This window comes from Typha latifolia, chromosome 9, assembly GCF_019914945.1.
Source record: "Typha latifolia isolate L0001 chromosome 9, TyphaL0001v2, whole genome shotgun sequence".
Lineage (NCBI taxonomy): Eukaryota > Viridiplantae > Streptophyta > Magnoliopsida > Poales > Typhaceae > Typha > Typha latifolia.
In genome coordinates, this window is record NC_133094.1 from 10,955,136 (window position 1) to 10,978,451 (window position 23,316).

General features: G+C 38.3%; 3 protein-coding genes across 3 annotated transcripts; 2 read left to right on the plus strand and 1 right to left on the minus strand.

Annotated features, from left to right (window-relative positions):
- Positions 1-3,800, plus strand: LOC140795601 (protein disulfide isomerase-like 5-2). The gene is made up of 5 exons (XM_073148271.1): positions 1-312; positions 1,119-1,222; positions 1,513-1,883; positions 2,171-2,478; positions 3,188-3,800. Exons 1-5 carry the CDS (start codon positions 82-84, stop codon positions 3,512-3,514), a joined length of 1,341 nt encoding a protein of 446 aa, XP_073004372.1. The 5' UTR covers positions 1-81; the 3' UTR covers positions 3,515-3,800.
- A 492-nt stretch (positions 3,801-4,292) lies between these two features.
- LOC140795290 (protein TPLATE) lies at positions 4,293-13,747 on the minus strand. The gene is made up of 7 exons (XM_073147787.1): positions 12,423-13,747; positions 11,313-11,909; positions 10,610-10,971; positions 8,409-8,712; positions 7,397-7,519; positions 5,347-5,802; positions 4,293-5,086 (listed from the first exon to the last, which is right to left on the minus strand). The coding sequence occupies exons 1-7, from the start codon at positions 13,539-13,541 to the stop codon at positions 4,592-4,594; spliced, it is 3,456 nt and encodes a 1,151-aa protein (XP_073003888.1). The 5' UTR covers positions 13,542-13,747; the 3' UTR covers positions 4,293-4,591.
- Positions 13,748-18,419: 4,672 nt separating this feature from the next.
- Positions 18,420-23,186, plus strand: LOC140795812 (probable alkaline/neutral invertase D). Its single transcript, XM_073148600.1, has 5 exons — positions 18,420-18,632; positions 18,744-19,175; positions 19,639-20,070; positions 21,438-21,996; positions 22,616-23,186. Exons 2-5 carry the CDS (start codon positions 18,783-18,785, stop codon positions 22,909-22,911), a joined length of 1,680 nt encoding a protein of 559 aa, XP_073004701.1. The 5' UTR covers positions 18,420-18,632; positions 18,744-18,782; the 3' UTR covers positions 22,912-23,186.
- The last annotated feature ends 130 nt before the right edge of the window (positions 23,187-23,316 follow it).

The window sequence follows — 23,316 nt, forward strand, 5'->3', positions numbered from 1 at the left end:
GGCTTCAGATATCAACGAGCGAGAGAGGTTGTCTACTCCAATTTGCATCGTTCGACGCTCGAACTAAGCACGAGAGGCGACATGGCGGCGACGCTTCGCCGCGCGAAACCCTTCGCGGCTTTGCTGGTGCTATGGATCTGGGCTAGGGTTTGGTCGCTCCCCATCGCCACGGCCTACCACGAGTTCCCGCGCGACGGCACGGTGATCGAGCTCGACGACTCCAACTTCGACGCCGCCATCGCGGCCTTCGACTTCATCCTCGTCGATTTCTACGCCCCCTGGTGCGGCCACTGCAAGCGCCTCTCCCCCGAGGTCACCCTCACCCCTCTCCCTCCACTGTTGTTAGTGGTAGATCTGAGATTTATGTTCCTTTTTGCGGGAGTGGATTCGAGGCATCTGATGTGGTGTTGAATTTAAAAGATTTCTGATGATTTTGCGCGGAATTTTCTGTTTAAGTGTTTACTCCGTTGGTTAAATTCAAGTTTTAAAGTTTTGTGATTGATTCCTACTTTGGGATGCGTTGCGCCGCTAATTGTAGGAAAAATAATTAAGAATATTGATATGTATGTATATGTGTTTGATTGTGATGATTGGTAATCTAGTCCCATATTTGCGAGGAGGATTTGGTATATGTCATTAAATGAGGTATCACGGTTGTTTGGACCGAGAGTTTGGATCCTGATGATGTGCAGGATTGACACTATTAATTTCTACATGATAAGTTTTGGATGGAGTATGGACATGGTGTCAACTAGTTGTATTGACATTCTGTTAAGCTCCATTGGCCTTGCAGGGAGAATCTTTGTACTCCCATATAAGCTTTTTTTGCTTGTATAATGCTTTAGTCCTCCCTTGCAGCTATGGCTGCACTGATTACAAGTCTTGTGAATTGAAATATTGAAATAAAGTTGTTGAAGGATTTATGTTCTTTCTGCAATCACACAGAATGTAATTCTGTAGCTCTCTCACTCTGTATAATCTGTTTTGGCTATTGAATATGGCTTCTATCTTTATGACTGATTTCTCCAAATAATCTGATTTATTTAATTCTTGTTGTAAAGTTCTGGGCTCTCGTATTTTATGTTGGGATGATTAATTTGGGGTTTATGTTGATGCAGCTAGATACAGCTGCTCCAGTGTTAGCTGGAATGAGTGAACCTATTTTGATTGCGAAGATAAATGCTGACAAGTATACAAAACTTGCTTCCAAGTATGAAATAGAGTATGTACTCTCCTCCCTCGATTTGAGTTGAACTGCATTAAATTTAAAGGTTTTCTTTATGAAGAAAGTATTATGCTTAATCCTTGTTTATCCAACTTCTTTGAATGCTTTTAAGAGAATAACTAGTTGTTTGGAGCACACAAAAGGATGCTTCCTGTCGCGTCATTATATGTTCAGGTCCCACAAAAAAAAAGTTCTGCTATCACATAATATATCAGTTGAGTGCATTGGTCGTGCCTTAAAATTAGTTTGCCATTAAACTGATTGCTTTTATTTACCACTCGATGCAGTGGCTTTCCGACAATGAAGCTCTTTATGCATGGCATCCCGGTAGAATACACTGGTCCAAGAAAGGCTGAATTGCTCGTTCGCTTTCTGAAGAAGTTTGTAGCACCTGATGTCTCTCTTCTCGAGTCAGATTCTGCAATTCGCGACTTTGTTGAGGCGGCTGGCTCAAACTTCCCTATATTTATAGGCTTTGGATTAAATGAGTCTGTGATTGTTGATTACGGGAGTAAATATAAGAAAAAAGCTTGGTTTTCTGTTGCAAAAGATTTCTCAGAAGAAATGATGGTAGCTTATGATTTTGATAAGGTTCCCGCGTTGGTATTTCTTCATCCGAAATATAATGAGCAAAGTGTATTCTATGGCCCTTTTGAAGGTAAAATTAGAATTACTAGTTCCTAATTCATAGTTTGGTACTTGAGTTAGTCTAGTTGGAATGTGTAACATGTCAATGAGTCTGGCTACCTTGTTCGACTTTCCATCTTGAAAAGTTATAGCAGTATAATATCTTGAAGTAAGATAGCATGTGCATGTGCAAATGAAGGACCAAAAACAAGCTTTATAATTGGTCAATTAGTCAATCTGTTTGTTGCCAACATGAGGAAGGTGCTAATATATTTTGTTTTTAATTGGGTTAATTAGATTCTGTGGTGGATTCAACAGGGGATTTCTTGGAAGAATTTATAAGGCAAAACCAGTTGCCTCTTGCTGTGCCTATTAACATGGAAACACTGAAGTTGTTGAATGATGACAAGAGGAAGATTGTTCTCACAATCATGGAGGATGAGTTAGATGAGAAGTCAATAAAATTGGTCAAAACTTTGAGGTCTGCTGCAACTGCAAATCGTGACTTAGTATTTGGATACGTTGGAGTCAAGCAATGGGAAGAGTTCGTTGATACATTTGATGTCTCCAAGAGCTCACAACTGCCAAAGATGCTTGTTTGGGATGGAAATGAGGAATATCAACTAGTAAGTCGAGAATATTTTCTAACAAGGCAGTTCATTTTAAATTTTAACTAGTATAACTATAATATATTTATATCTTCAGTCATTCCAGTTACATAGCTTGATGTTGTTTGCCTTCATTTCACCGTGTTCCTTTTATGGTTGACTTCTGAGCTTCCTAATGTGAATTTAGTTGCTCTTTCTCCTAATTTTAAGTTGTAAAAATTCTGGGATGTATGATCCACTGTATGATCTATAGAGTTGTGATCCCAAACAATTGGGACTACAGGCTTTATGGTGGTGCTTATTCTTTTGTTTCATTTTAGTTTTAATGGTTATAGAGTTGATGAAACTACACATACTTCAGTTAATAGAATTTATAATAATCTGTTGATTAGTCATGTTCTATATATTTTTTTTTTCTTTCTGGGTGTTATATTTTGAGAACATATTGTTGTGTGTTTAGATTTGATATATTGAACCATGACTGCCTGTATTGTGATAGTTTTCTCTTCTCTTTATATATTCTGTCTTTATGTGTGAGGAACCATAATAGTCATCTCCAACTTTTGCGACCTGACTCAGACAAGTCTACTACATCTTTGTTGTAATTCCTGTTTCTGATGCCACCACTGTTACTGAATGATATAAATTTATTTTCTTGTTCAAGTAACATCTACACCTGATTGAGAAGTGAGTACATACCTCATTGAATGTTTCTTTCTTTATTAAGGTTGTAGGCTCAGAAAGACTAGAAGAGGAAGATCAAGGGACCCAGATAAGTCATTTTCTTGAAGGATATAGATCAGGAAGAACAATAAAGAAAAAAGTCAGTGGTCCGTCGCTGCTTGGTTTCATCCACTCACTGGTCAGCATCAAGACAGTTTACCTCATTCTCTTCGTGGTTGCTGTTCTAATGCTTATGCAGTATTTGAGCGGTCAAAGTGAAGAAGATCCTGTGATGAGACGAGCTCATGTTGAGCCAGAAAGCTCATACAGGTCAATCTCCGAGAATCAAAGCATCGACGAAGGTTATCAACCAGGAGATAAGGAAGACTAACAGTATGTTATCTAATAATTATTAGCTTTGGCAGCTGAACTGTCATCTTGGCCCGAATTCACTGTTTCTGGTAAAAGAATGGCACATGAAAATCAGCAGAGCCTCCGATACTCATCATAGAGCAGCTTCATTTTGTATAACTTCTGGTCTTTCCTCTTCTTCGCCCTTTGTTTTCCTTCTTTTCCTTTTTGTTATATCTTTTGCCTGCATTTTGATGCAAGGGATGATATTATCATAGACATTATTATTTATTTAACGGATAATTAACTAATTCGCTCCTTACAAAGTTGCTTCTGACACACGTGGATCAAGAATCTGAGGCAGGATTGTGTTTTTTTTTTCAAAATTATTTTTATGTTAAAGTTCAATCTAGTGGCTCTTCTCAAAGCTGAATTAGAGGATAAATTAGGGTAGAGAGTGGATAGGAATAGACTTAACTGCACAGGACTGAAAGTAAAAAAAAGAAGATAAACTGGCGCCAAATTTCGAGCCTTGTTAAGCATGTCAGTTGCATCATGTTTTTCGATTAAAAATGTGTTAAATGATATATTAGAGACACAAAGTAAACCTTCCATTATTACAAGACAGTACTACAAGATGTTAGAAAACTGACCAAAAAAAATGAAAGTGACAGTAGATACAGAAGCTAGAACTTTTTACCACAAATAAAAAAGAAAAAAAATACAAGTGAATAAGAATTATCCCAAAAAAATTATAAAAAAGTTATGATTCAACATTTGCTGTTCTCGAATAAGATACCGCATTAACAATAGTGATGTGAGTGAGTCAAAACCAACGGCATGTTGGCCTGTTGCACTTCTATTTAACTTCTCATTCATGATGCCTGTTGAGAACTAATCGATGCAGTTCTTAGAAAAAATAACAGACCAAAAGTAAAATCATTCCAAGCAGATTCTTTGAACTCAATGAATCAACAAGATGACCTCCTCAAAAGTGGGCAAGTCAAAAGAGAATGGGTAGAACACAAAGAAAACTGAAAGCTGCGATACTTTTCAATCAATTATAGATTACAAAATGGTACAAACAAGTAGACAAGATCCTGTGACAAAGTCAAATTCAGTGAACTTTCACGGCTTTCTCCTTCATCAACGTATGCCATTCTTGTAGCACTGCTGCCTGAAGAGCTCGGTGCTCCGCTTCTTCTGCCGTAAGGGTGGAGAGGGTTGATGGCTCTTTAGCTGTACCGTCTTCATTGACACCATCTTTCTTCTTCCCTTCTTCCTCCTCTTCCTCTTTTGGAGGCTGTGGTGGTGGTCTGGCTGCTTTAAGCAGGGCAATCCTTTCCATAGAGATTCTAAGCCTTTCAGAAGCAGCAATTTTCACCTCATCTTCGGGTACGTACTCGACACCTCCATCTGTGATGTTGTCTAACCAGCCTTGAAGATCTGATCCTATTTCCTTTGTTATCGATGAATCAGAGGCGCGGATGACGAACTTACACAACATGGTGGTCGTCTCATCTCCCAGATCAACATTTCTACTCACCTCACTGGCACCAAAGATCATCATGCCAACAAATCCACCATACCAAGTTTTTGCAGCATAACATAGCTGTAAATAGGAAGATAAATCGCATCATCAATGACATTCAGGAAATTCACAGCAAAGCACCACTGTCAGTGGAGAAGTTTAATCTGTGCATGGGACTTATCCAAGCTGAGTGTTATCAGAATGAAATTTTATCAACCATGTGTCTTACACATGTGGATTAATGTTAACAACTTTTCAATATGCACAAATAAGCGGTTAAAAATCGATTCACAATAGGAAGAAATCAGTCGTGTAAATCAACAGAAGGAACCAGTGCTTACCTGAAACCCTGCCACTGTGCGAATGAAATGCGAACAGACTTGATGGAATGGCTTCGATGACAGTGATTTCAATCCACTAAGGAACGGTGAAGCATCATATTGCTGTGCAGCAGTAGCCTTGAAACCACTACCTTCATAAGTGTATGTGCCTGTGTACTCCAATATTGCTGGTAAACTTGGCCACAAGCGGAAATATTCCACCGGAGAGCTTTTATGAGGCATTAGAAGCTCAGTTAGGGGAATCTTGTAAGGCTGACACCTCAAAATCACTGGATCCCCTAGTTCTGGTCTCAGGGAACGCTTCTGTCTCATAATCTGAGAATCTTCTTCTGCATAATCTCCTTCATAATCGATTGCACCGCTGCTCCCATGAAAAGGATAATACAGTACTTGAACCCAGAGGGCACATCTCTCAAAATGTGAGACACCCACTGTCACGCTGCTAAGAACAGGATCCTGTGATAAAGAATCAATCCACGGCACTAGATTAGCATGAAACCCATGAGTACCATAACTTTGAATTTGTATTATCACTGCACATACCATATCTACATGGGAGCAAGTTAGTTGAAATATTTCCTTGGGCAATCAACAACACATAAAAGTTACAGCTAAACAACAAACTGAGTGGGAGACTGGGAGTAATGGCCAGATGACATGAAGAAAAAGTGTGCATGCATAGATGCAACATAGGATTTCTAAAAATTATTTTCAGTAGCGTACAAGCAATATTCTACTATATCTTTTAAACGCCTGGCACTGCGGACAGAAAAGAGAAATCGGATCATCATGGCACATAGCATTAGCTTGCAAGTGGAATAGCTGTCAGAAGAACTGAAGCATTAGAGATGCCTCCTCATCAGAGTTAAAAGAGTCAGATAATATTTCTGTGCTAATAGGAGAATTCATTGGTGCATTCATTTGTCTGCAGATAAGGTAATACAACACAGTCGCCTGGAATTACAGGATGTAGATTTCCTTTCTTTTCTCTCTTTCCCCTTAAATTAGGGAGTGGCATCAGCACATAAACAAGGAGTCATACCAGTTGAAAACAACTCATTTCATATGATAGTTTAAAACTTCTAGGGATTTCCAAGAATGAATGGTTTCCATTTCAAAGGGCGAATAGGATTTTCAAATGACCTATAAGATCAAATGCATCAGCCAGCCCTCAGCAGCAACTTTTGCATGGACATATATGATATTACCAGGATAAGATGAATGCACTACCAGGAACTTCTAAATAGTTTGGACTACTGATGGTATGCAAAACTATCTCAGGCACAAAATAATACCTGACAATTATTTCTCCAATATTTGTCATTTTTCACCACTTACTAGTGATAATTCTTGATTATCCCTGATTCCTAACAAAAACCAATTTTACCTTCTTCCTAATGATTATCGTGAATTGGATATATTAGTAATTTAGTAGGAGGCAGTAATATAGAAGGTCCATGGGAAATGATGAAAAATGTCTAATCTCAACCTCACTCCTAAGTAGAGGATGGTGTCCACCTTTTGATGATCATATTCCGGGTCTAGTTTACCCTGTATGTACATCAGCTCAAATAAGGCAACTGTGGTTCTCACCAAATGACATAAAGGTAAAAAAACTACACAAATGCTAAAAAATTATACAGAGAAAGATCAAGTTCCTATTTGACTGAAGGAGTACCTTAATTTGCCTAAGATGTCATATCATCCATAAGATTGTCCCAACAAAAGCACCAAAAACAAGCAAAATGCTAGAGGAAAAATGTACTTTTGCAGTAAATATGCTTAGAAAACTTCAGGTTCTTGAATATATTAGATAGATGAGAGCAAGGACGGAAAATCCATCAAGTCACTAACATGACAAAGGAAAAGGCTGTACCTGTGCATGATGATGTACACATCTTATAGCACCACTATTTGGCACATGTAACTAGCAAGCATGCCTCTATCTAGTAAAAATATCAAAGAAAGAGACTAAAAATGCAATTACACTAGTTTGGAAGGAAAGGAAATGCATCGGATATATAAGTAGACAAGAATAATAAGAAAGAACCTGTGAAACAAGATTCCTTAGTTGCCGACCAGACTGAGAGAATCCATCCATATAATATAATGCCCCAGATAGTCCAACCCGGATATCCACCCTATTGAGTTCTAGTTCAGTCAAATTTATAATCTGCAACCATATAGGCAGTAAGAACTGAATGATTCATCCAATCAACAAAACTATGAAATAACATTCAATAGTTTCAAGATTGAACTGCCTAATGCAACACAGGGGCTCATCAATTTCAAATGAGAACTTTGTTAAAATCAAAAGCCAGAAAGCTCTGGTTGGAGAGATAGCAATAGCCACACTCTAGTGAATAGAACCAATATTCTGAGAATGTTATAGACATTCAAATTAAATTAAATCAGATAAAGCAAAATCATACAGCAGGAATTGTAAAAGTATATCATAGGATTTAAGTAGTTCTAACCTTAAAGGAATATACCATTATAAACACAGAAACCTTGGGCACATGTTTTACAATGCTTATAATTCTAAACTTTACTCTTACTATAACATGTATCAGATTAAAATGTCAGATAATTTACATTTATCACATCATTCTTCCTGGTTTTTCAGCTTTGCAAGTCTATTCGAGTATTCTCTATCTTAATCATTTGCATCATGATAATTATTTAACCTTTAACCTTTTATTAGTTTAGGTACTTGCTTTACAATAACTTTGGGATATTATACTTTCATCTTACTTTGGTATCTTAATAGGTCCTCCAAATAATAGATGATCTACCCAGACTAAGTTCATTGAAGATTACGAAGTGGCTTTCTAAATCTAAAGTAAGAACTTATCAGAAAAAGTGAACACTATTAGTGGTATGTTGCCTGGTGCAAAAAGAACTTGATAGTCGCTGATAAACAATCATTAAAGTAGCCTACAGCAAATAATGGTATTAAACAAGAGGGGGCATGTAGTTTGAAATGTTGGGGGTCAATGAATGATGAGAAGAGGAAAGAACACATCCGATAAATGATGTGCCATCAGTTGAATCTACTTCACCTTTAAATGCAACGTAACCCGTCCATCTGTTGAATCTGCTAAATGATATGCTTCAACATAGCAAGGATCGCTACTACCTGTCAGGGTGTATGATTTTGGAGGCACTTTATGATGAGTAGAATCAATTCCTTGAGTAAGTAGAAGATTTAATTCACTTGGATTTGGCCTCCAAAGTTCTTGAATCGCCTTGTGAACTAATCCTTCCAATTTTCTATCTTGTGCTGCTGATGGCTCAGAAAACTGAACTGTAAGCTTGTGATGACTAAATGGATAATCTCCTGTAGCTTCACCTACACCTGCCCATCTGAAAATTTCTAATTATTAGTCATATTCCTAAATAACACACAATTATTGCATTGAAACCATACCTAGCAACAAGCATGATATGCAAAGAATAGGAAAACATTTATTGAAGATACAAATGCACAACTTTGTCTGAAAAATTCTAGGTATTAAAAATGAAATGGCCACAGTTTCTGCAAGAGAACCAAGACATAAAGAGAAATAGATACTCCATGCTCTCCATTTGTTTTTACTTTTTACTAGCGACACTTAAAAAGTTCCGTCCACATATAGGAGTTCTCATGATTCGTTTTGCTCTTCAAAAGGGAAAAAAAGGAAAAATAAAATAGTCTGTTCTCCTGCAACCCTTCTTGTACTCTATACCTAAAGCCCTTATTCTGACTTCGTTTTGCAGGCTTTGCAGCAAGGAACAGGATTTAGACATAAAGATTCATGTCTTGTTTCCACCCAGATAATAAATGAGTCTGGTTTGGGTTCTGAAGTTTTTACCCAACCCAAAATTCTCCAGTATAAAGATGTTAAAGTCCTACATTCTTTTCTAAAATGCAAAAACTTTATATCCAATGTTTTAAAACGCGGTTGTGGTTTGCAGACGGTCATCCCACCGCATATGCCTAGATGGTCTATCACTTTTAATATATAAAAGATTAAAATAATTAATTAATTATACATGATATATAATATGCACTTATGCACTAATATATATATATATATATATATATATATATTGTGTGTGTGTGTGTATAATTTTTAATAATCCACTACATCAAACTACCAAAATACAAAATAAATGTTCTTTTGTATTTCAAAAACAAAAAAAGCCACTGTGTCCCACAGGTGGCTTAAAGTCCAATGTAGGATTACTTGCATAGTTGCATGGTCCACATAGGGCTCAAAGCTACATGTTTCCTAAAGCCCCATGGTAACCTACTGGTGACTATTTACATAAACCAAATAATTAGTTTATCTAATCCCATCACTTCCATTATATAGCACGTGACATTGATGGAGGCATTTTCCCCAAATCTCCAGCTCACAAACCTCATGGGTCAGCCCGATCTCCATTCGAATTGGAAACCCTAGAAGAAGATCGAAGAGAGATGGTCAAGGTGGCCAACCTAACCTCTATGTCGCGCGAGCTGGAGATCTCAGCATGGTGGAGTTGATCTACAACTCGAATCCGCTCGCCATCAACTGGAATTCGCCCGCCATCATCTGGAATTCGCTCGCCATCAACTGGAATTCACTCGCCGTCAACTCGAATCCGCTCACCGCCTGTACATCATATCGTTCCTCTATCATCTCTTTCTTGTTCATCCTTAAATGTTCTCTTCTACAATTACTAGGAAATGGTTGTCGGACTGCATAAAATGGGCTGTATTCTGTGTTTGCAGAGCAGCTGGTGGGCCGCCCCGCCAAGCCGGCTACCATGAACACTTTTCCAAAACACTGTTTATAAATATTGCTATTTGAAGAATTAGTTTTCAATGTTCTGTAGGTTACTTAACAAGCCCATCAACATTAACCCAAAAAAAGAAAAAGATCAGCAGTGAATGAGAAGGTAAGACAATAGTTCTTCAGGACAGATAATAATGCAGTTCTTGCAGTAGAGACTATGTAATGTTCAAACCAGGCGCATCAGCATCACAAGTCACATTGTAAATCAGACTCGTAAAAGGTATTTCTTATTCAGTTATTTGGCATGTAGGGATTTAAGAAGTACAACATGAAAACAAGTAAATGGCCTGTTGTACCATTTGTTGATTATGATGCATAACCACTAAAACTAATTCCAAAGCAGACAGAACAAGAAGCTCAAATCAAACACATTAAAAGGCAAGGATAGGATATAGGAAACTACTGATAAATCTATGTCAAGGACATGCATAAACACCAACCTTCTTTCTGGATGAGCAGTGATATGCTTTATTATCTGCAGGATATAGCGGGACTGATGCTTGGTCACAGAATCAACTAGAGTGCCAGCTCTAAATTCTTCAAGTTCTTTACTCAGGAGCTGGCCTGCTCTTGGATTTCTTGATCCCAAACGCTGTGCACATATAAGGATGGCTTGCACGTCTTGTAACCTGTTTGAACTAGTTGCGGATGAATCTGTGTTGAACAACACCTTGTGTATATTTGATATAATAATATTCAATGGATCCTCGGGATCATCAGCTAAAAGTGGATCCAACCCTTCCAGATCAAAATGTTCAGCAATTGCCCAGATCAGTCGCGCACATATTCGTGGAGTGTGCACCTGCAAAGAAAACTTCATACTTAAAACAGAAATATAGGTAGCCTTTTTTCAAGTCTCAAAATAGATAAAATTATAAAAGAAGTGAATACTGCTGAAGGCAAGTAGGTGTTCTACAATATGCAAAATATATAAAATCTAAGGAAGGACAAGAAATAAGCAAGTAAATGGAATAAATTTTATCCCCAAAATGTAGCTAAAAAACTGATGAAAGAAAAATATCATAAAAATTAATTGCAGATTTTGCATATAACAGGAAAGAAGTCCATTTCTTTTCAGTTCATATTTCACGTGAAAAGGGATAGAATACACAATTGTACTAAAGGAAGAAAAGTTATACAAACCTCACGAAGATCTTTGATAAGCTGTAGCTGCAAATTTCTTAACCTTGTCTCATTCAGGATCTGATCCTGAGAAGCGCCATCCTTTATCCTTTTTACACCTCCTCTTGTATCATATATATGACAAAGCCTCACAAGCAACTTCAGATAGCAATCTATTGCATAAGTGCGCCCATCGCAGTCCCACCAAACACAGGGCTTGCAAACTTCCACCACATCCAAAGCAGGCTCTGTCCAGCTTAGTGCACCATAACCGGTCCCATATGCTAACGCTCCTATGACTCTGCTCTCTGTACCAGAATTCGTTTGTTCAGGTAGTGGAAGAGATAGCTGAAAGCAACTTTCCACCAGCGAAGCAACTAATTCCTCTCTAAACAAGCTTTTACTTGTTATACTGTTCAAATCATCCTTGATCCTTGCTTCCTCGAAAAGTGAAGTAACATCTGTCCCAGGAAGAGGTTTTTGACCTCTTCGGACACTTTCCTTTGCAAAAAGATCAACACAAAGAGCTGTACGACTAATACAGGCCAGAGCATGCATGCGATCTGATTCTGCCCTCAAGTTCCTCACCATCAGGAGCAGCCTTTTGAACAACGATACCTGCATAATGAGCAAGTGAGAGTGAAAAGATCTCAATTAAGAAATATTTACCCTTCATCTTAAGTAAATAAAGAAGAAGATGATTTGTCGGTTTGTCCTTTCAAAGAAGAAACTGTTGAACAACAATAAAGAGTTTCACATAAGTGACCAGAAACTTCCTTTCTTTCATCTTTCAATTAGGATCAGTACCTTCACCTTTCTGAATTTATTTAATTACCAGAAAATCATTTCGTACAGTTAAAAATCATCTAGTCACAATGTATATCTGCCTAGGGAATTGTATAACTTAGAATTTCTCTAGTTAGAAGGTAAAATTGCTTTCAGAAAAACAAAACTATTATTCAGCACAATCTACCAATGTAGAATTTCATAACCTTCCAATTGGATACACAATGCAAACTTCAGTCCATAGCCCATATTGTACTTTATTAGGAGCATTTCCATGTAGATATAATTCATAAACAAGCCACATGAAAATCCTTGTTACAGATTAATACAGTATTAACAGCATACCTGCATGCTTAGATCTAACAAGTGAAGATTGGTAACCACAGCCCTAACGATCGTCTCCCTCGCAGATGAGAACTCCTGCCGATCCCACAACGTAAGTATCGCGATAATCGACGCAGAAGCCCACTCTGGCTTCCCTCCCGGGGCGTCCGCCAGCGACAGCATATTAATCCCCACCTCAAACACCAGCGGCGGATCGAGCGAGCTCAAGAACGGCAGCAAGTGTGAAACCACATCCGAAACCCCCACCAGCTTCTCCGCCGATCCCGCAACCTCCCCGCCCGCCTCCACCCCCGCCTTGGACAGCTTTCTTAGCACTTCGACAGATCCAGAGGCAACGGATTTCGCGGAGTAGACGAGGGGGAAGACAGTGACGCGGAAGCTCTCAACAGGGAAGATGAGGGATCGCGACATGAGGGAGTTGCGCTTCTTCCAGAAGAGGTCCACAGCGGCGACGACCCATCGGGAGCGGATGGCGAGGGAGTTGTCGCCGTCGACGAGCTTGTCTCCGGCGAGGCGGCTGATGCGCTTGGATTCGAATTCTTGGAAGAGGAGGGCGACTGCGCCGAAGGCGGACTTGGCGACGGCATCGGAGCGGTCGAGGGCGAGGGCGGAGATGTTGCCCCACCATAAGGAGACCCGATCGAGGAGGGGCGGGGAGGCATGGCAGAGAAGGACGAGGTCGTCGCGGGCGAGGACGGCGGCGAGGGAGTCGACGGCGGCGAGGCGAAGGGATGGGGAAGGGGAGGTCAATGCGGCGGTAAGGGCGGCGTGGGAGTCGGAGAGGAGACGGGGGAGGAGGTGGGAGGGGAGGGAGGAGAGAAAGGAGAGGGCGGCGGCGGACACCTCGGGGTCGGGGAAGGAGAGATCGGATCGGAGGCCGGAGATGAGCACGTCGCAGAGGTCGGGGGTAAGGTTGAGCGAGCGGAGTAGATCGAACGCGAGCTTCTTGCATACGGCGGAGGAGGGGGAGGCAATGATCTCGTCGCAGGTGGTCTTGGCAACGGCGGAGACGTCGCGACCGGTGGCGGATTGCTGGAGGGCTTGCAGGAGCGCGCCAGATTGCCTGAGGGCGTCGGAGGAGCGGAGGTCGGATTGGATCTGGGCGATTAGGATGTCCATCGGAGGCGACGAAGAGGGGAACGCCGATTGGGTGGCGACGGCGATCGCCGCGAGCAAAGCCAGAGCTGCGATGTTGGTTTTCGCCTCAGATCTCAGTCGCAGGCGAAGAAGGAGAACAAGAAGAAGAAGAATGAGAGGGGGAGTGTGCTAGATCTGCGTTCGGTCTTCGGCAGCATCAAACAACGGAACGTGTTCCGGCTCACTTGAGGCTGACTCGGTGATTCGGCTCACTCGCTTAGGTGACTCGTTTTTTTTTTCAGCTGAACATTTCTCCCTTTGCTTCTTTTGCATTTTAGCTCCTTTCTTTAACATATATTTGAAAAAAAGAATTATCTCTTCAAAACCAAATGGTAAAAATGAGGAAAATATGTCAATAACACCATGCGTTTTGTATTTATTCTCATTTACACCTTAATCTCTGCTCATTTACACCTTGTCGTTTTCACTATTTCTAAATCGACCCTCGTTCTTTTCATTGAAGAAACCAAGTGATAAAGCAAGCAGTAAGAATACGGCGATGATTCTGTACCATTCTAGGCGGGAGTCGGCGACGAATACTCCAATCCTGAGTGTCTCTACCCACCCTCATTGGCGCCTGTATTTTTGTCATAAACAAATCGCTAAACATATTATATTATACTAATAAATGAGTAATTAAGTCTTTTTATATTTTGTTAATAGTTAATTAACAATTATAATTTAGTCAATATCATATAAGAATTAAGTATTTAAGTTCAAAATGAATAGGAGTAAGCTGAATTGAGTCAAAGGAAGTTGAACTGTAATTTGCACATTTGGATCTCTGGGATTCATCTATATCATTTTTCAAAATTGACTATTCGGCCCATTATATTTGGCCCAATATTGCAAAAAGGAACAGATAAGCCCCGGCCCAACAGTCCATTAGAACTTTGAAGCAAAGGCATCTCTTAAAGGCAATTCATTAAGCTAGATATGGGTCGGATAAACGTCACAACCTTCCCTAAATATTTAGGCCCATTTAAGCTTTAGCTGATATTATAAATTGTTTAGTCTAAATTTTAAGCAATGTACATCGTCAAACTATTACTCTGAATTAAATACTGTCGAAATATGTTTTAAATCGTTGCGTTGTCGAGCTGCTCCTCCAAACCAACTATACTACCAAGCTATCAATTAAGCTAAATCATTAAGGTAAATTACCAAACAATTTTCTTCGTAACCTCTTTGCTCTTAGAAGAGGTTACCTACTAACTCTATAAGAGTTGGTTGGTTAGTAGATGCACTTTATTATTAATCCATTTTGTGACACATAATAAAGAAGAAAAAAATTAATAATACCCAAATTAAATCAATGCCACTAAAATTCGAATATAAAAATACTCATAGTGAACCCCTTTAATTATTTAAATATAATCTCATTGACTGAGTATTTGGTCTGACAGAATGTAGGAAGCCTTATGTTTTTAGGCCATCAATCTATTCTTTGGTCAAGAATAAATGTGATACAGGGACTCAACATGTACAAGTGCCTTGTGATCTAGGATGATTGGAACAATAAATAGAAACAACCCCCAATTAATTCCTCCATCAATGGTTCAAAGTTCTTCCAAGTTACCAATCAACTTGTTGCCCTAGGGAATTAAAAACTCCTTAGATCTCAACCACCATGATTCATAAATCAACTTCTTATCCAATTGGACTCTCAAGTCAATATCTTTCCCTTTCTTGAAACTATTTTTGATACACTTTTAAGTGTACCCTTGTATTGAAATTTGCCCAATCTTTTCAAGAGGGCTGAATCTTTGTGTCATTATCCTACCATTCAATTTAGCTATTATTTCCACAATGTGTTTGAATCACTGTGGCTAGGTTCAATGTATTCCATTCTCTTTGGTGCTTATAGGAAAAGGTGCATTAAATTATTTTAAGTCTCTGTACTTTTTAGCTCTTCATTCTAGGAATGATTTTTTATTTTAGAATACAAATTTTTATTTCAAAATAATAATTTTACCATATAATATAAATATTATTTATCAAAATTATATCTTATATTATACACTACCTTAATTACTGATTTATTTTTCCAATTAATCTACTTTATATTAAATTAAAAGTTATTTATCATATTTTTTTTAATAAAAATATTTTTTTACTTTATATCACATCAAACATAATTATTACATCTTTATTCTAAAATGACTGATGAACATAAGAATAATTATTTCTAAAATAAATTTCATATTTTGATAATAACATATATGAATTGTTATTTCTATTTCAACCATATGAAAATATTTCATATGTGAATGAAGCTCTAGAAAAATATGAGAAATTAAGATAAGCTTATATTTACTATCATGTTTTTTAAACTTGTTACCTAAAATGATCCTTCTATTCATATATTTAATGTTTAAATAATATAGGAGTCTTTTTAGTTACTTTGCTTTGATTAAGGTCGATAATTTTTTAAGCCGGTATGGTTTGTGAAAGAAGCACATCTGTTCTTCTCTTTCACTTGTAGTATAGGGAAGGAGTGGACTCTAGGGATACTACTAATTGATTGAGTAATTGAATTGGATCAATTGTTTAATTGATTATTTTGCAAAACTTTATATTCAAAGTCTCTCTTTCAAAATTGTACTACAATACAATTTTAAATAATAACCATTCGATCAAACAAAATCGAAATGATTGAAAGAGTCGGTCATTCATAACCACTGATGAAGGATTCCTCGAAAAGTTAAGAATTAGTAATCTTTTTTAGAAATCGAATGAATTTGGTCTTATACATACGCAAGGAAGGTAATCAAAATAGAATTTAAAATTCAACCTTAACCTTAAAGAGAGAATTCAACATTTATCGGTAAGCTTTCTTTTAATTTTTAAACATATTTTCAGTATTGCAAAAAGAAGTAAGGTCGAGAAGCATCGGTGGATATCGAGATATCTTCGTTGCCTAAAATCTGCTATATATTATTTTATATGCGTTAAAAAATTATCTAATAATTTATAACAGTCTAATAAACTCAACTTATGATGTAGTCAAATATAGTAAAAATATAATTATTTTTAGTTTAAATATAACTATAAAGGGGTAGAGTGACATAAATAAATCAATAAATGTTAGGTGAATTCAAACCTATTTATAATCTAATTATAACGTGAATAACATATTTATTACGTAATTCGAATAAACTTATTTATGACCCAAATAGCCCATATAAACTCTCACAAATAACATGTGTAACTCGTTTAGCAAAAAAAGAAAATGTGAAATATAATAAGTTTAAAAACAGGGTGTTAAGTACAAAATTCCCTGTTACAATTTATAAACAATGAGATCTTATAATAGCGTCAGATTCCACCAAATCACGAGCTCCGGTTCTTCTGACATCCTATCACGTGCGGCTTCTTCCTGTTGTTATTAGCTGTGAGATTGCTGTCACGTGATGCTGGGCCCCACCGACCAGACGACTTACAAGTTGGCAGACAATGCCAGGTTGGCACGAGCTTCCTCGCTCGTCCATATTGGATTTTTTCTTGACCTAATTGCCCCTCTTTCAAATTATATATACCAACATAGATATCTCCTAAACTTAACATTAAAAAAAATCAATCAATTTTACTGTATCTGTCCTAAATTTATCAGTATTTTATCTAAAAAAATTATAATAAATTTGAAAGTCTTCTTCTTATATATATAGAGCAGAAAAAAAATGAGTAAATACTAAAAAAAATCAGTGCTTGATCTAAAAAAAATTCTAAATAAACTGCTAATTATTTGGCGTGCTGTATATTTTGATAAAAAAAGGTTTGAGAGGGGGCTACTTTGGTAAATACAATCTAAATTGCTCTTATTTATAATATATTTAATCAAAATATTAATTAAGTAACGAGGTTAGTACATCCGTCCGATCTCTACCGTCCAATTCTTGGTGATTGGGCATTGGATAAGGAGCATACGCAGGTCCGACGTGGCGACGCAGCATTGGTCCAATGGGACGTCGCCGCGTATCTGCGGTGAGCTGGTCCGACGTGGCAGCGGTTACCTACCGGTAGCTGACTCGCGCACGTGCATCTCGTGCCGTTGCACGATGGGGTCGGACGGATTTGGATAGTCCGCCAATAGAAAACTGCCACGCTGCATATTGGTTGGAGTAAATTCATGCTTTCCGAGTTGCAGACGATCTCGTGGGCTTTGAAGTAGGTGGCGTTTGGAACAAGGTATTGCTTGGGGGTGACTTAAATTTAATTGGTTTCAATTAAGGCTTTAGACTATTTCGCCCCCACAATTAAGGGAGCTCCTCATTTGTCATTAATTTGGACGAGAAATTATTCGTGGATTTGTGGTCCACCATAACTCCATTATCTTCACGCAATAATTAATATACCCAAATTCGAACAACTCTTTTTCATTGATTGATAATAATATAAGTTAAATAATATAGTTGGGAGAGTTAGTACAGATATCCAACTCGTATAAAATAATAATATAATTTTGAAGAGATTATCTACAGCTTAATTTAATTTATGATGGAGATTTTAGGTTACCGTGTTTGTTTAACTTTTTTATCTAGTTTATAATTAATAGGACAGTTTGATTTCCTTTCACATCATAAGGGTAGTTTTGTCCTTTTCTTATAAATTATGTTACGTACGACAAGGGCCCATTTGGCAATTGGGGAAATATTTAAGAAGAAAATGACAAATTACTGAGATAATTTGGCAAAATTAAACGGCAACCCATAACTCCATTAGCGGCAGTTTAACCAATCCAATCAAAGACCTCAACTTTGTCTTTGTCCACGTCAGCTATCGGCTGTCACCCACGTGGTCCTACCGACTGCTCCCGGTTACCTCCTCGAGCGCGGAAAAGATGGAGACAGAGAAAGAGAGAGACGACCATCTCGCCATTCCCCTGTCCTCTCTCTTCTCCTCACTTCCCCACCCTCCTCCTCAGCTCCTCTCCACCTCTATAAATACCCCTCCTCCCTCCGCCATGCTCTTTTTTTCTCCGCCTCCTCGTCTCCCATCTCACTCCCGTCCTCGAGATCCGCGCCAAGGAGTCCTTCCGAAGAAGCTCCTCTTGCTCGATCTCAGATCGCTAGGGTTCGTTCTGCCTCTTCTTCACGATTTTTTTCGATGTTTTTTTTTTCCAGATCGGATCTCCTATCTTGGTTTTAGCTACTGTTTCGTTTTATTCCGTTGAGTTCGGTGCAGATCTTACGCGTTTACGGATCGAAAGTAGTAGCATCGCGAATGGTTCAGGGAATGGAGGGGACCGGGATGACGAAAGTGGCGTCCCATACCTCCATCTCGGAGATCGATGACTTCGATCTGTCGCGGCTGTTGGATAAGCCGAGGCTTAACATCGAGAGGCAGAGATCGTTCGATGATAGGTCGATGAGCGATTTCTCGATATCCGGGAACATTAAGGCGGTCGATAGCTTCGACAATTTCAATTCGCCGAGGGGTACGAGGTCGGGGTTTAACACGCCGGCCTCGTCCACTCGGAACTCGTTCGAGCCTCATCCGATGGTGGCCGACGCGTGGGAGGCGCTCCGGAGGTCGTTGGTGAGCTTTCGGGGGCAGCCCGTGGGGACAATCGCTGCTTATGATCATGCTTCCGAGGAAGTTCTCAATTATGATCAGGTATATAGTGCGAGTTACTTTCCTATTGATGAATGGATTTATAGATTGTTTATATTTATGTCAGCTTTGTTTATATCATGTTGAAATCTAAGTATCAACAATTAAGTTGATAAAGAGGTGTGTCAGTTATTACTGAAAGCATAACGACGATGGATATCTGGTTAATATCATTTTGTGGGTTGAGATGATCTCGGGAGTTTTGATATATTTATTATAGTTGACAGCACTTCCGAGTTCATTTCTGTTTAGCATTCTTGCTTCGTAGATACTATTCATTGTATTCTGATATGTCTCAACGTTGGATCTTCATGTTTCAAGGTGAGCTTTGAGTCTCCTGTTGATCTACAGTTTACACTTTTCAAGGCAACATGTTTAGGTAGATTTATCATATACTTATTCATTTTGTTCAATGAAAACTGACTGAAGTGGCTGTATCCTAAACCTGGTATCATCCGCTATGCAGGTGTTTGTCCGGGATTTTGTACCAAGTGCATTGGCTTTCTTAATGAACGGTGAAACAGATATAGTTAAAAACTTTCTCCTAAGAACTCTCCAGCTTCAGAGCTGGGAAAAGAGGATAGATCGATTCAAGCTTGGGGAAGGAGTCATGCCTGCAAGTTTTAAGGTGCTTCATGATCCTGTTAAGGGAGTCGATACTATTGTTGCGGATTTTGGTGAGAGTGCAATAGGAAGAGTTGCACCAGTTGACTCTGGCTTTTGGTGGATTATTCTTCTTCGTGCCTATACAAAGTCTACAGGGGATATGTCATTGGCAGAAACGCCTGAATGTCAGAGGGGCATGAAGCTTATATTAACTCTATGCCTATCAGAGGGGTTTGACACATTTCCAACATTGCTCTGTGCAGATGGATGTTGTATGATAGACCGTAGAATGGTAAATTACACAAATCTTTATTCAGATGTGCATTTATTTGTAGCTTTAGTGTTCTTATCATTATATATGGACTATCTCTATTTGATGACCATTTCATTTTCACTTATTTTCTATGGGATACCGATTGCTCTAAGTGAAAGCCGAACTTCAGATATATATATATATATATATATATATATATATATATTACAAGAGAAAAATGTCAAGTTCAGTTCAGAGTTTAACAATTGACTTTCATATAAGAGCTATTGCAAACACTGGCTGGATAATATGTTGTTGTATTTTCATATTCTTGAAAAGTTTCTATTCAGGTATCTACTGCATAAAGTTTTTGTGTTTTGTTACCCTATGAGATTATTCTGTAATCTATAGCATGTGTTAGGTATGAAACATTTGGGTCAGGGAGTCAGTTGTTGAATTGCTGATTATAAATGGACATATGCCCAAAAATAGTGCAGTTGGAGGGAGTTTCATCCTGGCCTCTCAAATTGTCAACTTGTTAGAAAAGGGCCTGTAAGTGCCATCAACAATGTTGCTATTAAATTCATGCTATAAACCTTGTATATTATCCTTATATACAACCTATACATGTTACGACGGCCAAGATATTTTCCAATACAATGCATGTTCATGATATCTGATCACAATCTCAAAATTACATTAGCAGATACTATCAAATTTCTGGAAAAACAGAAACTAATTGCTCCTAGTCTCCAAGATATCTGATCATGAGCATTCTATTAGACTTAATCACTTTACTGAAGATATGAATAAGTGAAAAAGTGAATCAATTTTGAGCCAAGTAGAGGCAGCATTGAAGTTAAACCTTTTATCAAGTTTGACAGATCGTAATGGAGAGTAGAATATCTGTAATAGCATAGCTTGAAAATTGAAATACTTCTCCAGTGTAGATCATATAAGGGTGCCTCCTGGAAGTTTTTTATGCATAAGATCAGGTAACATAAATAACCCATCTAAAAATATATTTCTATAATTTATAACACAAGGTCCACAATATCATATAGTGTGCATGATCAAGACCTGAAAGTCTTGAACAAGGAAGCATTTATCAGTCTCATTGGAGTATCCTCTCACGGTCTCACCCCAATGGAAAAGGTAGTGGTGATCTGGACATAATACTTTTCTGTATTCATAGTAGTTTAAGAATAATAATAATAATAAAGGAGATAGTAATCATAACTGCACAAACATGGTGTGATTATTGAAAGCCATTTTATTGCTGACTTCCCTGGATATTTCTGCTTAATTACCTTATTAGAACTGATAAGTACCTTTTCTGCAAAGTTAGCATCATATTAGTTTCTATGCAGCCCATATATGTTTCTCTTATTCATTTCATTTTGCAGGGTGTCTATGGCTACCCTATTGAAATTCAAGCCCTTTTCTTTATGGCACTGAGATGCGCTCTAGCAATGCTTAAGCATGATGCTGAAGGGAAGGAGTGTATTGAACGAATAGTGAAACGCTTGCATGCTTTAAGTTATCACATGAGAAGTTACTTTTGGCTTGACTTTGAGCAGCTAAATGCCATATATCGTTACAAAACTGAAGAGTATTCTCACACAGCAGTCAACAAATTCAATGTTATTCCTGACTCTCTCCCAGATTGGTTATTTGAATTTATGCCTTGCCGTGGTGGTTACTTTGTCGGAAATGTTAGTCCTGCAAGGATGGACTTCCGGTGGTTTGCTCTTGGTAATTGTGTTGCGATACTCTCTTCTCTTGCTACACCAGAGCAATCTGCTGCCATAATGGATTTATTTGAGGAGCGCTGGGAGGAGTTAGTTGGTGAAATGCCTCTAAAGATATGTTATCCTGCTATTGAGAACCATGAATGGCGAATTGTGACAGGTTGCGACTCTAAAAATACCAGATGGAGTTACCACAATGGAGGATCTTGGCCAGGTTAGTGCTTGGGACTGTTTGCTGTTCTTCTAAATAATTTATTTATATATTCTTCACAGAATTAATCTTAAAAATGTTCAATAAATTACTTTCTGGCCACATTTAGTCGTGATGATGGAGATGATATTTTCTGTTTTTGCAAGTTACTTGTGAAAAATTATGCCCTTGAGCATGAGAAAACTTGAGTGTACATCAATTAGCAAATTCATATATGGTGTTTTTTTTTCCTGCAAATTTACTAGCTTTTTCATGAAAACTTGGATATCCTAAAGAGCCATCTTTTTCAAGTTTCTCACTTTTATGCTTGGGTCCGGACTCTAGGAATTATGTCATGCACTTAGGCATGCTATGAATACTTGACAGCACAATGCATCTCACCTCAGTTACGACACTACAAAACTCTGCCATAAAATGGTCTGAGCCAGGTGACATATTGTACTCTCTTCTTGAAAAAGAAATTTGAGTAATTAAGTTAAAATTTTAGAATCTGGGACGTAATATGCTGCACCTAATCTCACACCATGATTCATGGTAAGGATAATTTATAATTTCTACAACTAGTTCGAGAACCTGAAATTTCTGCAATGTTCCCCAATTTCTTCCACTTTCCTGTTTGCAGTTCTTCTCTGGCTGCTCACTGCAGCCTGCATCAAGACAGGACGACCACAAATAGCAAGACGAGCGATTGACCTAGCTGAGAGCCGGCTACTGAAGGATGGCTGGCCAGAATATTACGATGGGAAGCTCGGGCGGTATATCGGCAAGCAAGCAAGGAAGTTTCAGACATGGTCTATTGCAGGTTATTTGGTGGCTAAGATGTTGCTGGAAGATCCCTCGCATTTGGGAATGGTCTCCCTTGAGGAGGACAAGGCAATGAAGCCGGTCATTAAACGATCGGCTTCATGGACCTGTTAGACCATCAGATTGAAGAAAGCTTATAGTTTCAAACCATTCTTTGCAGCAGTTCCATCCTCCCCTTTGCCCATTTCTTTAGCTAATATGGAAGGTTTGCTCAACTCGCTTCCTCCGTGTACCAATCTCTTTTATCTCTACAATGTAATGGTAAATCATCCATCATGTTATTGCATGGAAATAAGGTAAGAATGGAAAGGTTCTTCCCTGATTTCGAGTGTAAGAAGAATCTCTAATTTACTTAATTTGAAGTCATCCCATCGGTTGAATTCAGTTCATTCTGTTGGTTATTTCATTTTGCAGCAAATAAAATACGCAATAACGTAAGATGAGGAAAAAGATAGTTCTTACAAATTTGAAAGATTTACTTAAAGATATGGACTACGGAGAAACAATAATCAAAACCTC

Bases quoted from the DNA above. Each gene is read 5' to 3' on its own strand.
- LOC140795601 (XM_073148271.1), top strand. From the start codon at position 82: ATGGCGGCGACGCTTCGCCGCGCGAAACCCTTCGCGGCTTTGCTGGTG. The intron at 1,223-1,512 runs GTATGTACTCTC...CACTCGATGCAG, and splicing joins GCTTCCAAGTATGAAATAGA to TGGCTTTCCGACAATGAAGC. The intron at 2,479-3,187 runs GTAAGTCGAGAA...TTCTTTATTAAG, and splicing joins GAAATGAGGAATATCAACTA to GTTGTAGGCTCAGAAAGACT.
- LOC140795290 (XM_073147787.1), bottom strand. From the start codon at position 13,541: ATGGACATCCTAATCGCCCAGATCCAATCCGACCTCCGCTCCTCCGAC. The intron at 11,910-12,422 runs GTATGCTGTTAA...CTCATTATGCAG, and splicing joins TGTTAGATCTAAGCATGCAG to GTATCGTTGTTCAAAAGGCT. The intron at 5,803-7,396 runs GTTCTTTCTTAT...TCTTTATCACAG, and splicing joins TAAGGAATCTTGTTTCACAG to GATCCTGTTCTTAGCAGCGT.
- LOC140795812 (XM_073148600.1), top strand. From the start codon at position 18,783: ATGGTTCAGGGAATGGAGGGGACCGGGATGACGAAAGTGGCGTCCCAT. The intron at 19,176-19,638 runs GTATATAGTGCG...TCCGCTATGCAG, and splicing joins AAGTTCTCAATTATGATCAG to GTGTTTGTCCGGGATTTTGT. The intron at 21,997-22,615 runs GTTAGTGCTTGG...TCCTGTTTGCAG, and splicing joins CAATGGAGGATCTTGGCCAG to TTCTTCTCTGGCTGCTCACT.